Genomic DNA, 19,612 nt, shown 5'->3' with positions numbered 1-19,612 from the left:
GGAGGGGGGTGTGGCTTCACGGTAAGCAGGCAGGCATATAACATGGCAACGTACGCAAGCACACACGCCCTTTCCGTACTCACACACACAGACACAAACACAAAAACACACACAGAAGCATGTAAGATGAAGAATAATGTCCGAGGGTGAAATGAATGAGAATAGAAAGTCATGGAGAGAGAGAGAAAGAGAGAGATTGAAAAGAGAGGGGAGAGTTGGCCAGAGGAGTAAGAGAGAGATGAAAAAAGATTGGAGAGAATAGCAGAGGGAGTAAGAGAGAGATGAAAGAGAGATGGGAGAGATGGGCAGAGGGGGTGAGAGAGAGAAAAGAAGAGGGAGAGATGGGCAGAGGGAGTGAGAGAGATGAAGAGAGAGGGTTGAGATGGGCAGAGGGAGTGAGAGAGAGATGAAATAGAGAGGGAGAGATGGGCAGAGGAATGAGAGAGAGATGAAAAGAGAGAGGGGAAGATGGGCAGAGGGAGTGAGAGAGATGAAAAGAGAGAGGTGAGAGATGGGCAGAGGGGTGTGAGAGAGAGATGAAAAGAAAGATGGGAGAGATGGGCAGAGGGGTGAGAGAGAGATGAAAAGAAAGATGGGAGAGATGGGCAGAGGGTAAGAAGAGAGAGATGAAAAGAGAGATGGGTCGAGGGAGTAAGAGAGAGATGAAAAGAGGGGAGAGATGGGCAGAGGAGTGAGAGAGAGATGAAAAGAGAGGGGAGAGATGGGCAGAGGGAGTGAGAGAGAGATGAAAGAGAGAGGTGGATAGATGGCAGAGGTAGTGAGAGAGATGAAAAGAGGAGGGGAGAGATGGGCAGAGGGAGTGAGAGAGATGAAAAGAGAGAGGGGAGAGATGGGCAGAGAGTGAGAGAGAGATGAAAAGAGAGAGGGGAGAGATGGGCAGAGGGAGTGAGAGAGAGATGAAAAGAGAGAGGGGAGAGATGGGCAGAGGAGTGAGAGAGAGATGAAAAGAGAGAGGAGAGATGGCAGAGGGAGTGAGAGAGATGAAAAGAGAGAGGGAGAGATGGGCAGAGGGGGTGAGAGAGAGGTGAAAAGAGAGAGGGGTGAGATGGCAGAGGGAGTGAGAGAGATGAAAAGAGAGATGGGTGAGATGGGCAGAGGGAGTGAGAGAGATGAAAAGAGAGGGGAGAGATGGGCAGATGGAGTGAGAGAGAGATGAAAAGAGAGAGGGGAGAGATGGGCAGAGGGAGTGAGAGAGAGATGAAAAGAGAGGGGGAGAGATGGCCACGAGGGAGTGAGAGAGAGATGAAAAGAGAGAGGGGTGAGATGGGCAGAGGGAGTGAGAGAGATGAAAAGAGGGAGTAAGGGAGAGAATGAGAGGACATGCAGAGAGTGGAACAGTGTGTGTGTGTGTGTGTGTGTGTGTGTGTGTGTGTGTGTTGTGTGTGTGGTGTGTGTGTGTTGTGTGTGTGTGTGTGTGTGTGTGTGTGTGTGTGTGTGTGTGTGTGTGTGTGTGCAGAATCACCACCTCATCCAAACAACCAAACACCCGAAACCCAGAAATTCCCAAGCCCTGTCTCTCCATGTATTACAAAATTATGATCTGTGTGTGTGTGTGTAACACGCTTGTGCTCTGAGTCATCACCATGGGCCAGAGTTGGCCAATCAAAGGCGTCCGTGTTTGGGGCGATGTGAAATAAGATTGGGAAACTTCCTGGCTAGAGGCCGATCACACACACACCAATCTTACACACTAGAAAGCCTAGCAAATCCCTCAAAACCCTGACAGTACATCAAAGACTGAACAGCCTCAATGGAGAGAGAGACTTCCTCAGCATTCACTGCAGATTATCACCTGGGTCAGCCACGGGAAAGAGTGTTTGTGCCAACACACTCCTAGATGGACACACACACACACATTAACACACACACCTACTGAAGCAAACTTATATCCAGTTGCAGTCTGTCAGAACAGAGCAAAAAAAGTTGGCATTGACAGGTTGGTCAACTTTCTCCATCATTCAGCATTACTGAGTGGATCAACACCGGGGTTGAATATAGAGACAGTAAAGTAGACTTACTCAGGTCAGGACATCAGGAGATACTGAGCTTTCAGGCAGACTGGGATCAGGCCAGAGGGAGGCGAGGGGGAGAGGAGAGGAGGGGAAAGAGAAAAGGTAAGAGATGGTGGAGGACAGATAGGATGACGAGGAAAGAGGGAAGGGTTGAAGGGTTTAGAAGAGGGCTATAAGAGGCATGAAGAGGCAATGAGAGATGGAGGGAGACTGAGGTTGAGAGAGGTGAAGGGTGAAGAGGGGGAGAGCTGAGTAGGTTTGATTAGTTCAGTGGAAGAATATTAGAGGTGAGAGGTCAGGAGATAGGGGTTCAGGGTAAGAGTCTGGGATATGGACATAATGACATATAGAATATGTTATAAGGATATATATAATTACCTTTTTTTAACTAGGCAAGTCAGTTAAGAACATATTCTTATTTACCATGATGGCCTACCAGAAGGCAAAAGGCCTCCTGCAGGGACGGGGGATGGGATTAAATATAACAAATTTAATAAAAGGACCAAACACACATCATGACAAGAGAGACAGCACAACACTACATATAGAGACCTAAGAAACATAGCATGGCAGCAACACATGAAAACACAGCATGGTATCAACACAACATGACAACAACATGGTATCAACACAACATGACAACAACATGGTATCAACACAACATGACAACAACATGGTATCAACACAACATGACAACAACATGGTAGCAACACAACATGGCAGCAGCACAACATGGTAGCAGGCACAGACAACAGCACAAAGGGTAAGAAGGTAGAGATAATACCACACGACGCGAAGCAGCCACAACTATATAGGATGAAGACCATTTAAGTGTGAGAGGTGATGGATGACATTTTGGGGGTTAGGGGTCAGGGGTCAGAGGCCAGGTGTCAGAGGTTAGGGGTCGGAGGTCATCTCAGCAGTAGTAAAGGATATGGGCTGGACACCATGTGTATGCACCAGCTGCGGGGACAGGTGGTCTGCTTGAGACAGAAGAACACCACAGGTGCAAGTTCAGGGAACGGCACCACCAGCGTGCTGAGGTCACTGCCGATGCTGATGTCATCGCCTGCCCCTCCCGCCTCCTCGATGATGTCATCAGCCTGAACCGGGCCGTAATCCTCGCAGAGCCCCGCCCCCACCGGGGACACGCCCCCAAGCGGAACGGGACACTCCTCACTCGTCATGGCAACTTAGCAGAGGTCTGGAGGGAGAGAGAGGGATGGAGAGAGAGAGAGACGGGTAAGAGAAGAACACACACACACAGACTAGATCGATGTCAACAATCATTGCACTTTCATTGACAATTCACTTACAGCTCTTTAGCAGCATAAAACCTCTCTATTTCCTTACCTATCCTCTGAATGGATTTACTCTAATGTAAACAGTCATCTCTAGTACACTCCATCTCTTCGGTTTTGTGCCTGAGTACTAGAAAAACAACAGATATCCTCTCCTGTTGAATAGTGATTGAGTCGGCCATATGGAGATAAAGACATGGAGAGATAAATAGATTGAGATAAAGAGATGGAGATAAAGAGATGGAGATAAAGAGATTGAGAGAAAGAGATGGAGAGATAAAGAGATGGAGAGATAAAGAGATGAAGAGATAAAGAGATTGAGAGAAAGAGATGGAGAGATAAAGAGATGGAGAGATAAAGAGATGGAGAAAGAGATTGAGAAAAAGAGACGGAGAGATAAAGACATGGAGAGAAAGAGATGGAGAGATAAATAGATTGAGAGATACAGAGATTGAGAGAAAGAGATGGAGAAAGAGATTGAGAAAAAGACATGGAGAGATAAAGACATTGAGAGATAAAGAGATGGAGAGATAAAGAGATGGAGAGATAAAGAGATTGAGAGATAACCAACCAAGGAGGGCCTACAGCAGCACCTAGACCTTATGCATAGATTCTGTCAGACCTGGGCCCTGACAGTAAATCTCAGTAAGACCAAAATAATGGTGTTCCAAAAAAGGTCCAGTCACCAGGACCACAAATACAAATTCCATCTAGACACTGTTGCCCTAGAGCACACAAAAAACTATACATACCTTGGCCTAAACATCAGCGCCACAGGTAACTTCCACAAAGCTGTGAACGATCTGAGAGACAAGGCAAGAAGGGCATTCTATGCCATCAAAAGGAACATAAATTTCAACATACCAATTAGGATTTGGCTAAAAATACTTGAATCAGTCATAGAGCCCATTGCCCTCTATGGTTGTGAGGTCTGGGGTCCGTTCACCAACCAAGACTTCACAAAATGGGACAAACACCAAATTGAGACTCTGCACGCAGAATTCTGCAAAAATATCCTCCGTGTACAACGTAGAACACCAAATAATGCATGCAAAGCAGAATTAGGCCGATACCCACTAATTATCAAAATCCAGAAAAGAGCCGTTAAATTCTATAACCACCTAAAAGGAAGCGATTCCCAAACCTTCCATAACAAAGCCATCACCTACAGAGAGATGAACCTGGAGAAGAGTCTCCTAAGCAAGCTGGCCCTGGGGCTCTGTTCACAAACACAAACACACCCTACAGAGCCCCAGGACATCAGCACAATTAGACTCAACCAAATCATGAGAAAACAAAAAGATAATTACTTGACACATTGGAAAGAATTTACAAAAAAACAGAGCAAACTAGAATGCTATTTGGCCCTACACAGAGAGTACACAGCGGCAGAATACCTGACCACTGTGACTGACCCAAAATTAAGGAAAGCTTTGATTATGTACAGACTCAGTGAGCATAGCCTTGCTATTGAGAAAGGCCGCCGTAGGCAGACATGGCTCTCAAGAGAAGACAGGCTATGTGCTCACTGCCCACAAAATGAGGTGGAAACTGAGCTGCACTTCCTAACTTCCTGCCCAATGTATGACCATATTAGAGAGACATATTTCCCTCAGATTACACAGATCCAACAAATCAAATTTTGATAAACTCCCTTATCTACTGGGTGAAATTCCACAGTGTGCCATCACAGCAGCAAGATTTGTGACCTGTTGCCACGAGAAAAGGGCAACCAGTGAAGAACAAACACCATTGTAAATACAACCCATATTTATGCTAATTTATTTTCCCTTGTATACCGTAACCATTTGTACATTGTTAAAACACTGTATATATATATAATATGACATTTGTAATGACTTTATTGTTTTGAAACTTCTGTATGGCTTGTTTACTGTTAATTTTTATTGTTTATTTAACTTTATATATTATCTACCTCACTTGCTTTGGCAATGTTAACACATGTTTCCCATGCCAATAAAGCCCTTGAATTGAATTGAATTGATAAAGACAAAGATGAATGCAGACTGTAGAAGAAGGCTGTAGCAGCAGCCTACCAGGGCCACAGTGATTGTGTAATAATGACAGCACATTGTGCCTCAGCAGTCTGCTCTACTTTACCTGTCAGCAGTGAGAGCAGGAACAGAGCCAGGCACAGGAACAAGTCAGGAGACAAACAACAGCAACAAGAAACAAGGACGCAAAGCACAGCCAGTGGCTTTTTTTACACTGACGGAGCAATTGTGTGTGTGATGGGGCGGTTGTGCATACGTCCATTTGTGTGTGTGTGTGTGTAGGCTTAGGAGGTTTTGTGTACAGAATCCAAATGTCAGGTTTGATGAATTGATTTTGGAGGGGAGGAGGGTATATTAGTACTTCATCCAGACAGATTAACTCAGCTACCGCTCTGTTCAGAGACAACCATGTACGTATTAATCATTCACATTTTATACAAATCATACAATCAAATGTACTTTGTTTTTATCAATCTAACTACATGACTTTTATTTGAATAGTAAATCTCTATTGATAAACCAAGATGTGGCCCAGGTGACTGCATTTGTGTTCATGCATTGGGTTATTGAGCTAGTTTTGGCTGATTTCATGGGGCTACATGACAAACCAGCGCTTTCCTTCCATTTGGGACTTATATTGATCAACAACATTTGCATTGATGTAGCTTCTTTTATAAAAGTGTGCACTATCGCTTTAAATAGTACTTCTGTGCAGCATAAGTGTGTAGCTAACATGATGCAGCCCAGACTCCCAGTACAGCATGAGTGTGGAGCTAACATGATGTAGCCCAGACTCCCAGTACAGCATGAGTGTGTAGCTAACATGATGTAGCCCAGACTCCCAGTACAGTATGAGTGTGGAGCTAACATGATGTAGCCCAGACTCCCAGTACAGTATGAGTGTGGAGCTAACATGATGTAGCCCAGACTCCCAGTACAGCATGAGTGTGTAGCTAACATGATGTAGCCCAGACTCCCAGTATAGCATGAGTGTCTAGCTAACATGATGTAGCCCAGACTCCCAGTACAGCATGAGTGTGGAGCTGACATGATGTAGCCCAGACTCCCAGTACAGCATGAGTGTGGAGCTAACATGATGTAGCCCAGACTCCCAGTACAGCATGAGTGTGTAGCTAACATGATGTAGCCCAGACTCCCAGTATAGCATGAGTGTCTAGCTAACATGATGTAGCCCAGACTCCCAGTACAGCATGAGTGTGGAGCTGACATGATGTAGCCCAGACTCCCAGTACAGCATGAGTGTGGAGCTAACATGATGTAGCCCAGACTCCCAGTACAGCATGAGTGTGGAGCTAACATGATGTAGCCCAGACTCCCAGTACAGCATGAGTGTGGAGCTGACATGATGTAGCCCAGACTCCCAGTACAGCATGAGTGTGGAGCTAACATGATGTAGCCCAGACTCCCAGTACAGCATGAGTGTGGAGCTAACATGATGTAGCCCAGACTCCCAGTACAGCATGAGTGTGGAGCTAACATGATGTAGCCCAGACTACCAGTGCAGCATGAGTGTGGAGCTAACAGGATGTAGCCCAGACTCCCAGTACACTATGAGTGTGGAGCTAACATGATGTAGCCCAGACTCCCAGTACAGTATGAGTGTGTAGCTAACATGATGTAGCCCAGACTCCCAGTACAGGCTAGCAATGAGTAAGTGGAGCAGGAACGGTGCGCGACTCGCGCTATAAGGGGGACTGATAGACTGAGTTGATCTGCAGAAAAAAAGCAGTTTTATTGAAACTGTATTTATTTGATTATTGATAGACTGAGTTGATCCGTGAAACACATTTGACAAAAGTACCAAAAGTAACAAAAATTATAGTACCGAACCATTTTTCATATTCTAGTATGGAAAAAGTACAGAAGTTTCGGTATACCATGCAACACTACCATCAAATTAGAAAGGACAGCATCTGACATTTTCTCACAGCTGAAGGTTTCACAATACTTCATCACAATATAAAAACCAACCATCATCTAAAACCAGTATGGTCTGGGTCAAGAAAAAAAGACTACAACTACCACATCACATACTAGACTGCAGCACTGGGGACTGTGGAAGTCTGAGTTATTGGAGTAATGACTGCTCTCGTTACAAAGATACGACGTACTCAATTCACGTCACAAAAAGTTGAGTTATAGTATGTTTAGTGTGGTTAGTATGAGTATTCAAAAACAGCTGAAGTGTAATTCTGGGGTGTTATTTTTGACTGTGCTGCTGCCACGGTACAAGGCCCTTCTCTGAACCAGTCCTTTTCCCCTGCTCCATTTTGACAGTAAACAGGTTGAACCACAGGGGGGAGAGAGGACAGATTCAGTCAGGCCCTCCAACATAAAGGAACAAAGGGGGAAACGAGAGAGAGAAAGATTTTGTAAATATTTGATTTTGTATCAATCCCTGTCTGTTCATTGTTCACACCTTCTCTCTAACATTTTCTCCCAGCATCTCTCTCTCTCTCTGCATGTGTGCTGGTGGGGTCATGATGACTGTGCGTCTGTGCATTAGCACTTGCACTCACACACACCGTGAAGCACACACCGTGACGCACACACAGTGACGCACACACCGTGACGCACACACACACATGATCACCATAAATTGGAGTAACGCCTATACAACCACCCATTTAGTTGTGCTAAGTGCTGAATGTTGTGGGGACCTTGGGGAAATACAAGTGTTATTCCTCTTGCCCCCAACTCCACTCAACACTGACTGACTGACTGACTCTCTCACACACACACACACACACAGACACACACAGACACAGACACAGACACAGACACACACACACACACACACACACACACACACACACACACACACACAGACACACACACACACACACACACACACACACACACACACACACACACACACACACACACACACACACACACACACACACACACACACACACACACACACACACACACGTGGCTGATTTCACAGTAATTATAACAATGGATTATATTTATAGTAGCTACAATTACTTTGGAAAATATTTGCTGACCATGACTATGACTAGGCCCAAGAGATTTCCCTGGTCAGGTCACACTTTCAGGAACAACTTGGGGCCTTATAGACTACAGACTAGAGAGATAGGACCAGAGATACCTAAATAATCTTACGGAGAGCACTGAGGGGACCCAATCAACAACAGCACTGAGGGGACCTGTGCCCCATCAACAACAGCACTGAGAGGACCTGTGCCCCATCAACAACAGCACTGAGAGGACCTGTGCCCCATCAACAACAGCACTGAGGGGACCTGTGCCCCATCAACAACAGCACTGAGAGGACCTGTGCCCCATCAACAACAGCACTGAGGGGACCTGTGCCCCATCAACAACAGCACTGAGTGGACCTGTGCCCCATCAACAACAGCACTGAGAGGACCTGTGGCCCATCAACAATAGCACTGAGAGGACCTGTGGCCCATCAACAACAGCACTGAGGGGACCTGTGCCCCATCAACAACAGCACTGAGGGGACCTGTGCCACCTCAACAACAGCACTGAGAGGACCTGTGCCCCATCAACAACAGCACTGATACAGTGGAGACGATTCGTAGTAGAGATAAGTGTGCAGCTGAAAGTGTAATTGCGTGAGAGGACTTTTTTTCTGCGGAGCCCCAGTGTTAAAACTCTGTATGTGTCAGGTAGTGCTGAGCGATTAACCCAAATGTCGGTTATTTTTTATATATATTTTTGTATAACTAATTGACTAACGTTGGTTCAATTATTTGAATTCCTTTTTGTTCAAATTTCTGTGAGCTCAATACGCAGTTTCCTTTGAGATAAATCAGAACAAGCCCGAACGGTGAGATGTAGTCAGGAGTGGTAGTTTCCAACAAGCCACTATTCTACACAGTTTCGAGCAGACAATGTGGTAATTAACTACAATGACCATACAACAGACAATGTGGTAATTAACTACAATGACCATACAACAGACAATGTGGTAATTAACTACAGTGACCATACAGCAGACAATGTGGTAATTAACTACAGTGACCATACAACAGACAATGTGGTAATTAACTACAGTGACCATACAGCAGACAATGTGGTAATTAACTACAGTGACCATACAACAGACAATGTGGTAATTAACTACAGTGACCATACAACAGACAATGTGGTAATTAACTACAGTGACCATACAACAGACAATGTGGTAATTAACTACAGTGACCATACAACAGACAATGTGGTAATTAACTACAGTGACCATACAGCAGACAATGTGGTAATTAACTACAGTGACCATACAACAGACAATGTGGTAATTAACTACAGTGACCATACAACAGACAATGTGGTAATTAACTACAGTGACCATACAACAGACAATGTGGTAATTAACTACAATTCCTTCAGAAAGTATTCACACCTGTTGATTTTTCCACATTTTGTTACAAAGTGAGATAAAAATGGATCTAATTGTCATTTTTTGTCAACGATCTAAACAAAATACTCTGTATTGTCAAAGTGGAAGAAGAATTCTAACATTTGTAAAAAAATAAATAAAAAAAGAATATGAAAATAAAACACTAATATAATATTAGATACGTATTCAACCTCCTGAGTCAGTACATGTTAGAATCATCTTTGGCAGCAATTACAGCTGTGAGTCTTTCTGGGAAAGTCACTAAGAGCTTCCCACACCTGGATTGTGCAATATATGTCCATTATTCTGTCAAATCGGATGTTCATCATTGCTAGACTACCATTTTCAGGTCTTGTCATACAAAATATAGAAACGCAACATGCAACAATTTAAACTATTTTACTGAGTCACAGTTCATATAAAGAAATCAGTCAATTGAAATAAATAAATTAGGCTCTAATCTATGGATTTCACATGACTGGGCAGGGAGGGGCGCAGCGATGGGTGGAGCCACTTGAGAGCCAGGCCCACCCACCAGGGAGCCAGGCCCACCCACCAGGGAGTCAGGCCCACCCACCAGGGAGTCAGGCCCACCCACCAGGGAGCCAGGCCCACCCACCAGGGAGCCAGGCCCACCCACCAGGGAGTCAGGCCCACCCACCAGGGAGTCAGGCCCACCCACCAGGGAGCCAGGCCCACCCACCAGGGAGCCAGGCCCACCCACCAGGGAGTCAGGCCCACCCACCAGGGAGTCAGGCCCACCCACCAGGGAGCCAGGCCCACCCACCAGGGAGCCAGGCCCACCCACCAGGGAGCCAGGCCCACCCACCAGGGAGTCAGGCCCACCCACCAGGGAGCCAGGCCCACCCACCAGGGAGCCAGGCCCACCCACCAGGGAGCCAGGCCCACCCACCAGGGAGCCAGGCCCACCCACCAGGGAGTCAGGCCCAGATAATCCAAATAAGTTTCTCCCCACAAAAGGTCTTTCTAAAAGACAGAAATACTCCTCAGTTTCATTAGATGTCCGGGTGGCTGGTCTCAGACGATCCTGCGGGTGAAGAAGCCGGATGTGGAGGTCCTTGGTTGGCATGGTTACACGTCGTATGTGGTTGTGAGGCCGGTTGAATGTACTGCCAAATTCTCTAAAACAACGTTGGTAGAGAAATGAACATTAAATTATCTGTCAACAGCTCTGGTGGACATTCCAGCAGTCAGCATGCCAATTGTAAGCTCCCTCAAAATGTCAGATATCTGTGGCATTGGGTTGAGTGCCATAACTGCACATTTTAGAGCATTCAACCCACATAATGCAAAATGCATTTAACGTTGAAAAAAATGATCTAAACCAAAAATCGAAAACCATGTTTTTTTTTCAGAAACCGAACCAACCTCAAAAAGTACTTATCTCTCAGCACTAGAGTCAGGTGATTGGGGACTATGCTGAGTACAGCACTTCGACACGGGCAGCCAGGGTTCTGACTGTCACAGCGATTTAACGCTGCTTTAGAATACCACAGGCTTAGTGTGTGTATGTGTATAGTTGGTTGGTTGCTAACACACACACACACACACACACACACACACACACACACACACACACACACACACACACACACACACACACACACACACACACACACACACACACACACACACACACACACACATAGTCCCAAGCCCCCAGCATGCAGGACAGACTGCATCAAACTCTCCAAAGACACAGAGGGAGGGAGCTGTCTGAGCGAAGAAGGAGGACAGGAGGATAGGAGGTGGAGGGGAGAAGAGAGGGAGGAGAAAAGATGGAGGAGGAGAGATGGAAGGGGGAGGAGAGGAGATGGAGGGGGGAGGAGAGGAGATGGGTGAGAGGAGATGGAGCAGGGAGGGAGGGAGGAGAAGAGATGGAGGGGGAGGGGATGTGGGGGTGGAGGAAGAAGGAGAGGAAATGGAGGGTAGAGGAGATGGAGGAAGAAGGAGAGGAAGAAGGAGAGGAAGAAGGAGAGGAGATGGAAGGGGAGAGGAGATGGAGGAAGAAGGAGAGGGGATGGAGGGGGAGAGGAGATGGAGGAAGGAGAGGAGGGGGAGGGTAGAGGAGATGGAGAAAGAACGAGAGGAGATGGAGGGTGGAGGAGAGGAGATGGAGGAAGAAGGAGAGGAGATGGAGGGGGAGGAGATGGAGGGTAGAGGAGATGGAGGAAGAAGGAGAGGCTATGTGGGGTAGAGGAGAATAGATGGAGGAAGAAGGAGAGGAGATGGAGTGTGGAGGAGAGGAGATGGAGGAAGAAGGAGAGGAATGGAGGAGGGAGGAGAGGAGATGGAGAGGGGGGAGAGGAGATGGAGGGGGGAGGAGAGGAGATGGGTGAGAGGAGATGGAGCAGGGAGGAGAGGAGATGGAGAGAGGGGGAGACGAGATGGAGGAGGGAGGAGAGGAGATGGAGAGAGGGGGAGACGAGATGGAGGAGGGAGGAGAGGAGAGGAGATGGAGAGAGGGGGAGAGGACATGGAGGACGGAGGAGAGGAGATGGAGAGAGGAGATGGAGGAGGGAGGAGAGGAGATGGAGGGGGAAGGCGAGGACATGGAGGAGGGAGGAGAGGAGATGGGAGGAGATGAGATGGAGGGGGAGAGGAGATGGAGGGGGAAGGCGAGGACATGGAGGAGGGAGGAGAGGAGATGGGAGGAGATGGAGGGGGAGAGGAGATGGAGGGGGAGAGTGAGCAGCCGGATTAGGGAAGAAAAGTATGTAAATTAGCAGATGTAATAACAACAAACAGCTGACATGGACACAAACCCATTATTTTGACAATAGTGGTAGTAACATTATAATAGTAGGTTAGTAATTATAGCCAAACTAAGGTCAGCACCTGAACTCCTCTCGTCCCATGTGATTCTGTCCCCTTGGTGTGACTGTCTGTTAATGCACCAGTGGATAGTCCAGACACAGACAGGGACTAATGCTATTAACATCACTTCTGTGCAGGAATCCCTGTGGGGACACACACACATACAAACACACCTTGTGTTTCTTTTCTAGTTGTGTCATTCAAATGTCTAATTTTAGAAAATACACAGGAAATAGCCTGAGACTAATTCCCTGACCACCAAACCAGTAAATGTCTGTGGGAATAAGGTAAGCTGATTCCAGATCTGTTTGTGCTGAAGCCAATATCCAACCTCTGTGATCATTGTCATGCCAACCTGATCTGGTACCAGGCTATAGTGATCTGTTTAAAAAACACCCCAACTTCCTCCCTATTCTACATTACAGGACTTTGAGACAAACAACTAGTCTGTGAAGAACTCTGTAGAGAAATTCCTATTAAATGTGTCTGTCTAAAGCTGTTCAGCCCTCCAGATAGAATTAACATACATACCAATACATAAAACATGTGTTTAACTTGTCCCTGATTTCTCTAACTTTATGCACCATTCATGTCTTCCTGCCTGTATCGTAGCATACTTTATGCACCATTCAAGTCTTCCTGCCTGTATCGTAGCATACTTTAGAGTCTATTTCCAGGCTGATTGAGCCTCCATAGCAACGCTAACTCCCATTAGCTGCATTTTTTTATGAAACTCCAAACAACTTTGCTGCTGCTTTTTCAAATGTAATGACCCGTGTGCTCCACTTACGTCTGGCGAGGGATTTAGAGAAGGAGAAGGAGGAGAAGAAGGAGGATAAAAACACAAAAACAAAAAAATTTAATGACTCGCTTTGCAAATGTTACGCCTCTAGAAAACTCCGCCTCGGGAAGAAAATACGAAGAAAATATGATTTTAGAACCAGGCGCTGCTATGTCAGCATTATTATATGACTGGCTGTCACGGGCGCCATGAGAAGGCGGCGGTAATTTGGGTGCATCAAGTGTCGCTAGCTGCCTCGTCGTTAAAACAGCCCTGTGCAGGGTCGGTGGAGCTCCACAGGGCTAACGAGCATCGGGCAACTCATGTAATTCCATGGTGAACGGGGTGACACATGGTTTATTAATGCACCGATTGGACAATGCTGAGCTGGGAGACTTGTCTAGATAGCATTCTGGAGGCCTAAATACTGTAGGACTAAATACCGTAGGTCTAAATACCGTAGGTCTAAATACCGTAGGCATGAATACCGTAGGCCTAAATACCGTAGGTCTAAATACCGTAGGCCTAAATATCGTAGGCCTAAATACCGTAGGTCTAAATACCGTAGATCTAAATACCGTAGGTCTATATACCGTAGGTCTAAATACCGTAGATCTAAATACCGTAGGCCTAAATACCGTAGGTCTAAATACCGTAGGTCTAAATACTGTAGGTCTCAGTACTGTAGGCCTATGATTCTGGTCTCATTTCTACACTCTACTGTGACTCAATTTGTGCATAGGCTTCCAAACTAATCAGCTACAGTACACTCTTAGAAGGTTCAAAAAATATTCTTAAGTTGTCCCCATAGAAGAACCCTTTTTGGTTACAGGTCCAACCCTTGTTGGTTCTAGGTAGAACTCTCTGTGGAAAGAGTTTTACAGTGAACACAAAACAGTTCCCCCTGGAACCAAAAAGGGTTCAGCCGAAGAACCCTTTTAAGTTTTAGATAGCACCTTTTCTGCAGGCTACACAGTTGGGACAGATCATGTAGAACTCCTGTGGAAAGATCATGTAGAACCCCTGTGGAAAGATCATGTAGAACCCCTGTGGAAAGATCATGTAGAACCCCTGTGGAAAGATCATCTAGAACTCCTGTGGAAAGATCAACCAAGAAAGAATACTGAATACAACATTAAACAGCGATTCAGTTTAGCACTTAGATCAAAACACAAACAGTCTGGTCATTCCGGCACCAAACATGACGCATCACTGTGAAATGGTTCCAGTTGGTATAGCGACATATGGCTGACTAGCACATCTTGTTGTTGTGATCGTCATTATACTGATTCTGCAGATTCTGTGAGACAAATAAATGTATCATATAGTTGGGTAACTAACTGTCCATATGCTGCCAGATAGGCACATTTCATTAGGACTCTGTGATCCACTTTGGACTGCAACCACCAAGGAGTTGTTGTTTATCTCACCCTCCTCTCCTTCACCCTCTCAGTGCAGCCACCAGGCTCCAACATCAGAGTGTTATACTAGACACAGTATTTTTGTTTCTCTCTTCCTCTTTCGTTGTCCAACTTTGTCTGACCCTCTGCCCTTCAGTCCCTCCTTCCATCTGGCTCTTTAGCAATCCTTCCCTCCCTCTCTGCATCATTTCCTGTCTCTCTTCTTCTAACTCTCCCCTTCTCGTCATCTATCCTTCCCTCCCTCTCTGCATCATTTCCTGTCTCTCTTCTTCTAACTCTCCCCTTCTCGTCATCTATCCTTCCCTCCCTCTCTGCATCATTTCCTGTCTCTCTTCTTCTAACTCTCCCCTTCTCGTCATCTATCCTTCCCTCCCTCTCTGCATCATTTACTGTCTCTCTTCTTCTAACTCCCCCCTTCTCGTCATCTATCCTTCCCTCCCTCTCTGCATCATTTCCTGTCTCTCTTCTTCTAACTCTCCCCTTCTCGTCATCTATCCTTCCCTCCCTCTCTGCATCATTTCCTGTCTCTCTTCTTCTAACTCTCCCCTTCTCGTCATCTATCCTTCCCTCCCTCTCTGCATCATTTCCTGTCTCTCTTCTTCTAACTCTCCCCTTCTCGTCATCTATCCTTCCCTCCCTTTCTGCATCATTTCCTGTCTCTCTTCTTCTAACTCTCTCCTTCTCATCATCTATCCTTCCCTCCCTCTCTGCATCATTTCCTGTCTCTCGTCTTCTAACTCTCCCCTTCTCGTCATCTATCCTTCCCTCCCTCTCTGCATCATTTCCTGTCTCTCTTCTTCTAACTCTCCCCTTCTCGTAATCTATCCTTCCCTCCCTCTCTGCATCATTTCCTGTCTCTCTTCTTCTAACTCTCCCCTTCTCGTCATCTATCCTTCCCTCCCTCTCTGCATCATTTCCTGTCTCTCGTCTTCTAACTCTCCCCTTCTCGTCATCTATCCTTCCCTCCCTCTCTGCATCATTTCCCGTCTCTCGTCTTCTAACTCTCCCCTTCTCGTCATCTATCCTTCCCTTCCTCTCTGCATCATTTCCCGTCTCTCGTCTTCTAACTCTCCCCTTCTCGTCATCTATCCTTCCCTTCCTCTCTGCATCATTTCCCGTCTCTCTTCTTCTAACTCTCCCCTTCTCGTCATCTATCCTTCCCTCCCTCTCTGCATCATTTCCCGTCTCTCTTCTTCTAACTCTCCCCTTCTCGTCATCTATCCTTCCCTCCCTCTCTGCATCATTTCCTGTCTCTCTTCTTCTAACTCTCCCCTTCTCGTCATCTATCCTTCCCTCCCTCTCTGCATCATTTCCTGTCTCTCTTCTTCTAACTCTCCCCTTCTCGTCATCTATCCTTCCCTCCCTCTCTGCATCATTTACTGTCTCTCTTCTTCTAACTCCCCCCTTCTCGTCATCTATCCTTCCCTCCCTCTCTGCATCATTTCCTGTCTCTCTTCTTCTAACTCCCCCCTTCTCATCATCTATCCTTCCCTCCCTCTCTGCATCATTTCCTGTCTCTCTTCTTCTAACTCCCCCTTCTCATCATCTATCCTTCCCTTCCTCTCTGCATCATTTCCTGTCTCTCTTCTTCTAACTCTCCCCTTCTCGTCATCTATCCTTCCCTCCCTCTCTGCATCATTTCCTGTCTCTCTTCTTCTAACTCTCCCCTTCTCGTCATCTATCCTTCCCTCCCTCTCTGCATCATTTCCTGTCTCTCTTCTTCTAACTCTCCCCTTCTCGTCATCTATCCTTCCCTCCCTCTCTGCATCATTTCCTGTCTCTCTTCTTCTAACTCTCCCCTTCTCGTCATCTATCCTTCCCTCCCTCTCTGCATCATTTCCTGTCTCTCTTCTTCTAACTCTCCCCTTCTCGTCATCTATCCTTCCCTCCCTCTCTGCATCATTTACTGTCTCTCTTCTTCTAACTCTCCCCTTCTCGTCATCTATCCTTCCCTCCCTCTCTGCATCATTTCCTGTCTCTCTTCTTCTAACTCTCCCCTTCTCGTCATCTATCCTTCCCTCCCTCTCTGCATCATTTCCTGTCTCTCGTCTTCTAACTCTCCCCTTCTCGTCATCTATCCTTCCCTTCCTCTCTGCATCATTTCCCGTCTCTCTTCTTCTAACTCTCCCCTTCTCGTCATCTATCCTTCCCTCCCTCTCTGCATCATTTCCTGTCTCTCTTCTTCTAACTCTCCCCTTCTCGTCATCTATCCTTCCCTCCCTCTCTGCATCATTTCCTGTCTCTCTTCTTCTAACTCTCCCCTTCTCGTCATCTATCCTTCCCTCCCTCTCTGCATCATTTCCCGTCTCTCTTCTTCTAACTCTCCCCTTCTCGTCATCTATCCTTCCCTTCCTCTCTGCATCATTTCCTGTCTCTCTTCTTCTAACTCCCCCCTTCTCGTCATCTATCCTTCCCTCTAGATATTTACATTTCATTATCTGTATTCCCTTTCCCCCTGCATCTATTGCTCCTGCTCTCCATCTTCTTCAGACTCCCTCCCTCCTCCATATCCTCAGACAGGTGTCTGTAAGGAGCAGTGTGTCAGAGGCCAGCTGTATGGAGTGACTCCAGTGGATTACCATAATTTGTTAGCCATATCACCCTAATCTGCTGCAGCAGCATTAGCCACCACTACATAGCCTCGTGTGTGTATGTGTGTGTGTGTGTGTGTGTGTGTGTGTATGTGTGTGCTTGTGTTTGTGCATGTGTGTAACAGCCCTGCTGTCTATAAGGCACCGCTATACACTAACCTATCTCTGCTCCTACGTTAGCGCTCTGAAGGGATAGGACCATTAGCATTATCGTCAGCCCGCTAACAGAATTAGGGTCAGAGGCCCATCCAACAGGGCTAATGAAAGCTCACTGGGTGACATGCGGAACAGACAGAATAAGGAATGACATGGAGACAGCCGAAGCTGTGGATTCTCAGCAAGACACACACATTAGAGCAGAGCTGAGAGAATAGCAACGAGGGAAGAACAAGGGAAGACGTAGTGAAAGAGAGAGACTACTGAAACTCTTAACTAGGGAGACTTGTGCTGGACTAAACTAGGCAAAAAGAAAGAGAGACGTAGAGCAGAGGTGTTACATTCTGACCCCACGAGGTCCAAGCCTGCTGCTTTTCTGTTCTAACTGATATTTAATTGCAACCACCTGGTGTCCCAGGTCTAAATCAGTCCCTGATTGGAGGGGAACAATGGGGGAGAAAAGCAGTGAAACTGTCTTCGAGGTCCAGAGTTGAATGTGAGTGGCACAGAGATATAACGTAACAATGTCTATTATAGCTGGGCATGATGAAATACATTGGGTTAACATCACTTATCAGGCTTAACAACTTATTCAAACAATACTCAGACAGTAATATGGACAGGTTTAGAAATGATTTATCATTCCTTGATCCAAAAACAGTGCCATATAGTTTCTGAATTCAATTCAATTCTATGCATTGCAAATCTCTAAGTAGAGCCTTATGGCCCAAATAATAACCTTACATTCATTCCAGTGTGTGGTTAGTTAAACACCATTCCTGATTCCAGTGTATGGTCAGTTAAACACCATCCATAAAGTAGCAGGGCTATAGCACAGGGCACCAGACTGCAGGTAGGTACTAATGACTCTGTTGAACACTTACATGACCCACTAGAGATGGTTATTAAGTAGTTATTACACCATTGTATGTATGTATGTATGTACGTATGTGTGTGTGTGTGTGTGTGTGTGTGTGTGTGTGTGTGTGTGTGGTGTGTGTGTGTGTGTGTGTGTGTGTGTGTGTGTGTGTGTGTGTGGTGTGTGTGTGTGTGTGTGTGTGTGTGGTGTGTGTGTTATTGACTGATTTAGTCAACAGTTCTCTGGCATCCCAGCACATATCAAGAGGCAGAGGGAATGTCTGATAATGCCCCTAATGATTTACTATTAGAGCTCAGCCAGCCATCCATCTCCTACAATGAATGACATCCGTTTGTCAGCGACACATCCACCCACTGTGTGTTTCCTCCTACCTTAATGGAGTGATTTGATTGGTCTGTTTTAACACACACAGCGACAGCAGCTGTTGTCTGTTGGTTGACTGCTCTGATGGTGTGAGTGCCACAGTGGCGGGCCATCCATCTACATTACAGACAGGCAGGGGTCCTCCCCGTCCCACTGGCTAGCGCTGCTACTGCACTGTGTGTCTGTGTGTCAGGGCATGACATTAACTTGACTGATTATTTACTCTTCTGAAAGCTCAAATCAAGTCCCCCCACCCCCCCCCCCCCACACACACACACACACAACAACAAAAAAGTATGTAAGACAATGGGCCAAAAAGGTGAGGGAAAATTGTGTTGTACGATGCAAGGAACCACTTCAAAATATAACATTACTTATTATCACTGGTATTGACAATGGACGGCTGCTGCTCTCTGAATCCATGTATTATACACTATCTCTTGCCTCGAGCAAGACACTTAACCCCCCACAAAGTAAAATACTGCACTGGTAGACTACTGTATAAAACACATGTGATCCGTCAACCCTCCATGAGGAGAGGCTACTAGAGTCTGCAGGCTTTTGAATCCATCCCTGCTCCAATGCACCAGAGTCAGCTTATCAATGTCCTGTTGAGCAGCAAGAATTTTACAATGTGGTGGTGTTTGAGCAGGGCTGGACGTAGTACTCAGCATTGGTTTCATCAACTGTGCAAATGTTGAAGCCCTGCTCTGCTCCTCTCTCCTCTCTCTCTCTTCTCCCTCTCTCATCTCCTCTTCCTCTCCTCTCTCTCTCTCCCTCTCATCTCTCTCATCTTCTCGGGTCTCTCTCTCTCTCTCTCTC

General features: G+C 46.2%; 1 protein-coding gene across 1 annotated transcript in view; it reads right to left on the bottom strand.

Annotated features, from left to right (window-relative positions):
- Positions 1-19,612, bottom strand: part of LOC109884752 (voltage-dependent T-type calcium channel subunit alpha-1I-like) — a 287,147-nt gene that overhangs the window by 222,444 nt on the left and 45,091 nt on the right. The window contains 1 exon segment of the mRNA XM_031813726.1: positions 2,970-3,237. Within this exon segment, the coding sequence (XP_031669586.1) occupies positions 2,970-3,220 (251 nt within the window). The 5' untranslated portion in view covers positions 3,221-3,237.

This window comes from Oncorhynchus kisutch, unplaced genomic scaffold (assembly GCF_002021735.2).
Source record: "Oncorhynchus kisutch isolate 150728-3 unplaced genomic scaffold, Okis_V2 Okis06b-Okis10b_hom, whole genome shotgun sequence".
In the NCBI taxonomy this organism is placed as follows: domain Eukaryota; kingdom Metazoa; phylum Chordata; class Actinopteri; order Salmoniformes; family Salmonidae; genus Oncorhynchus; species Oncorhynchus kisutch.
This window is presented reverse-complemented; position numbering and strand designations above follow the sequence as displayed.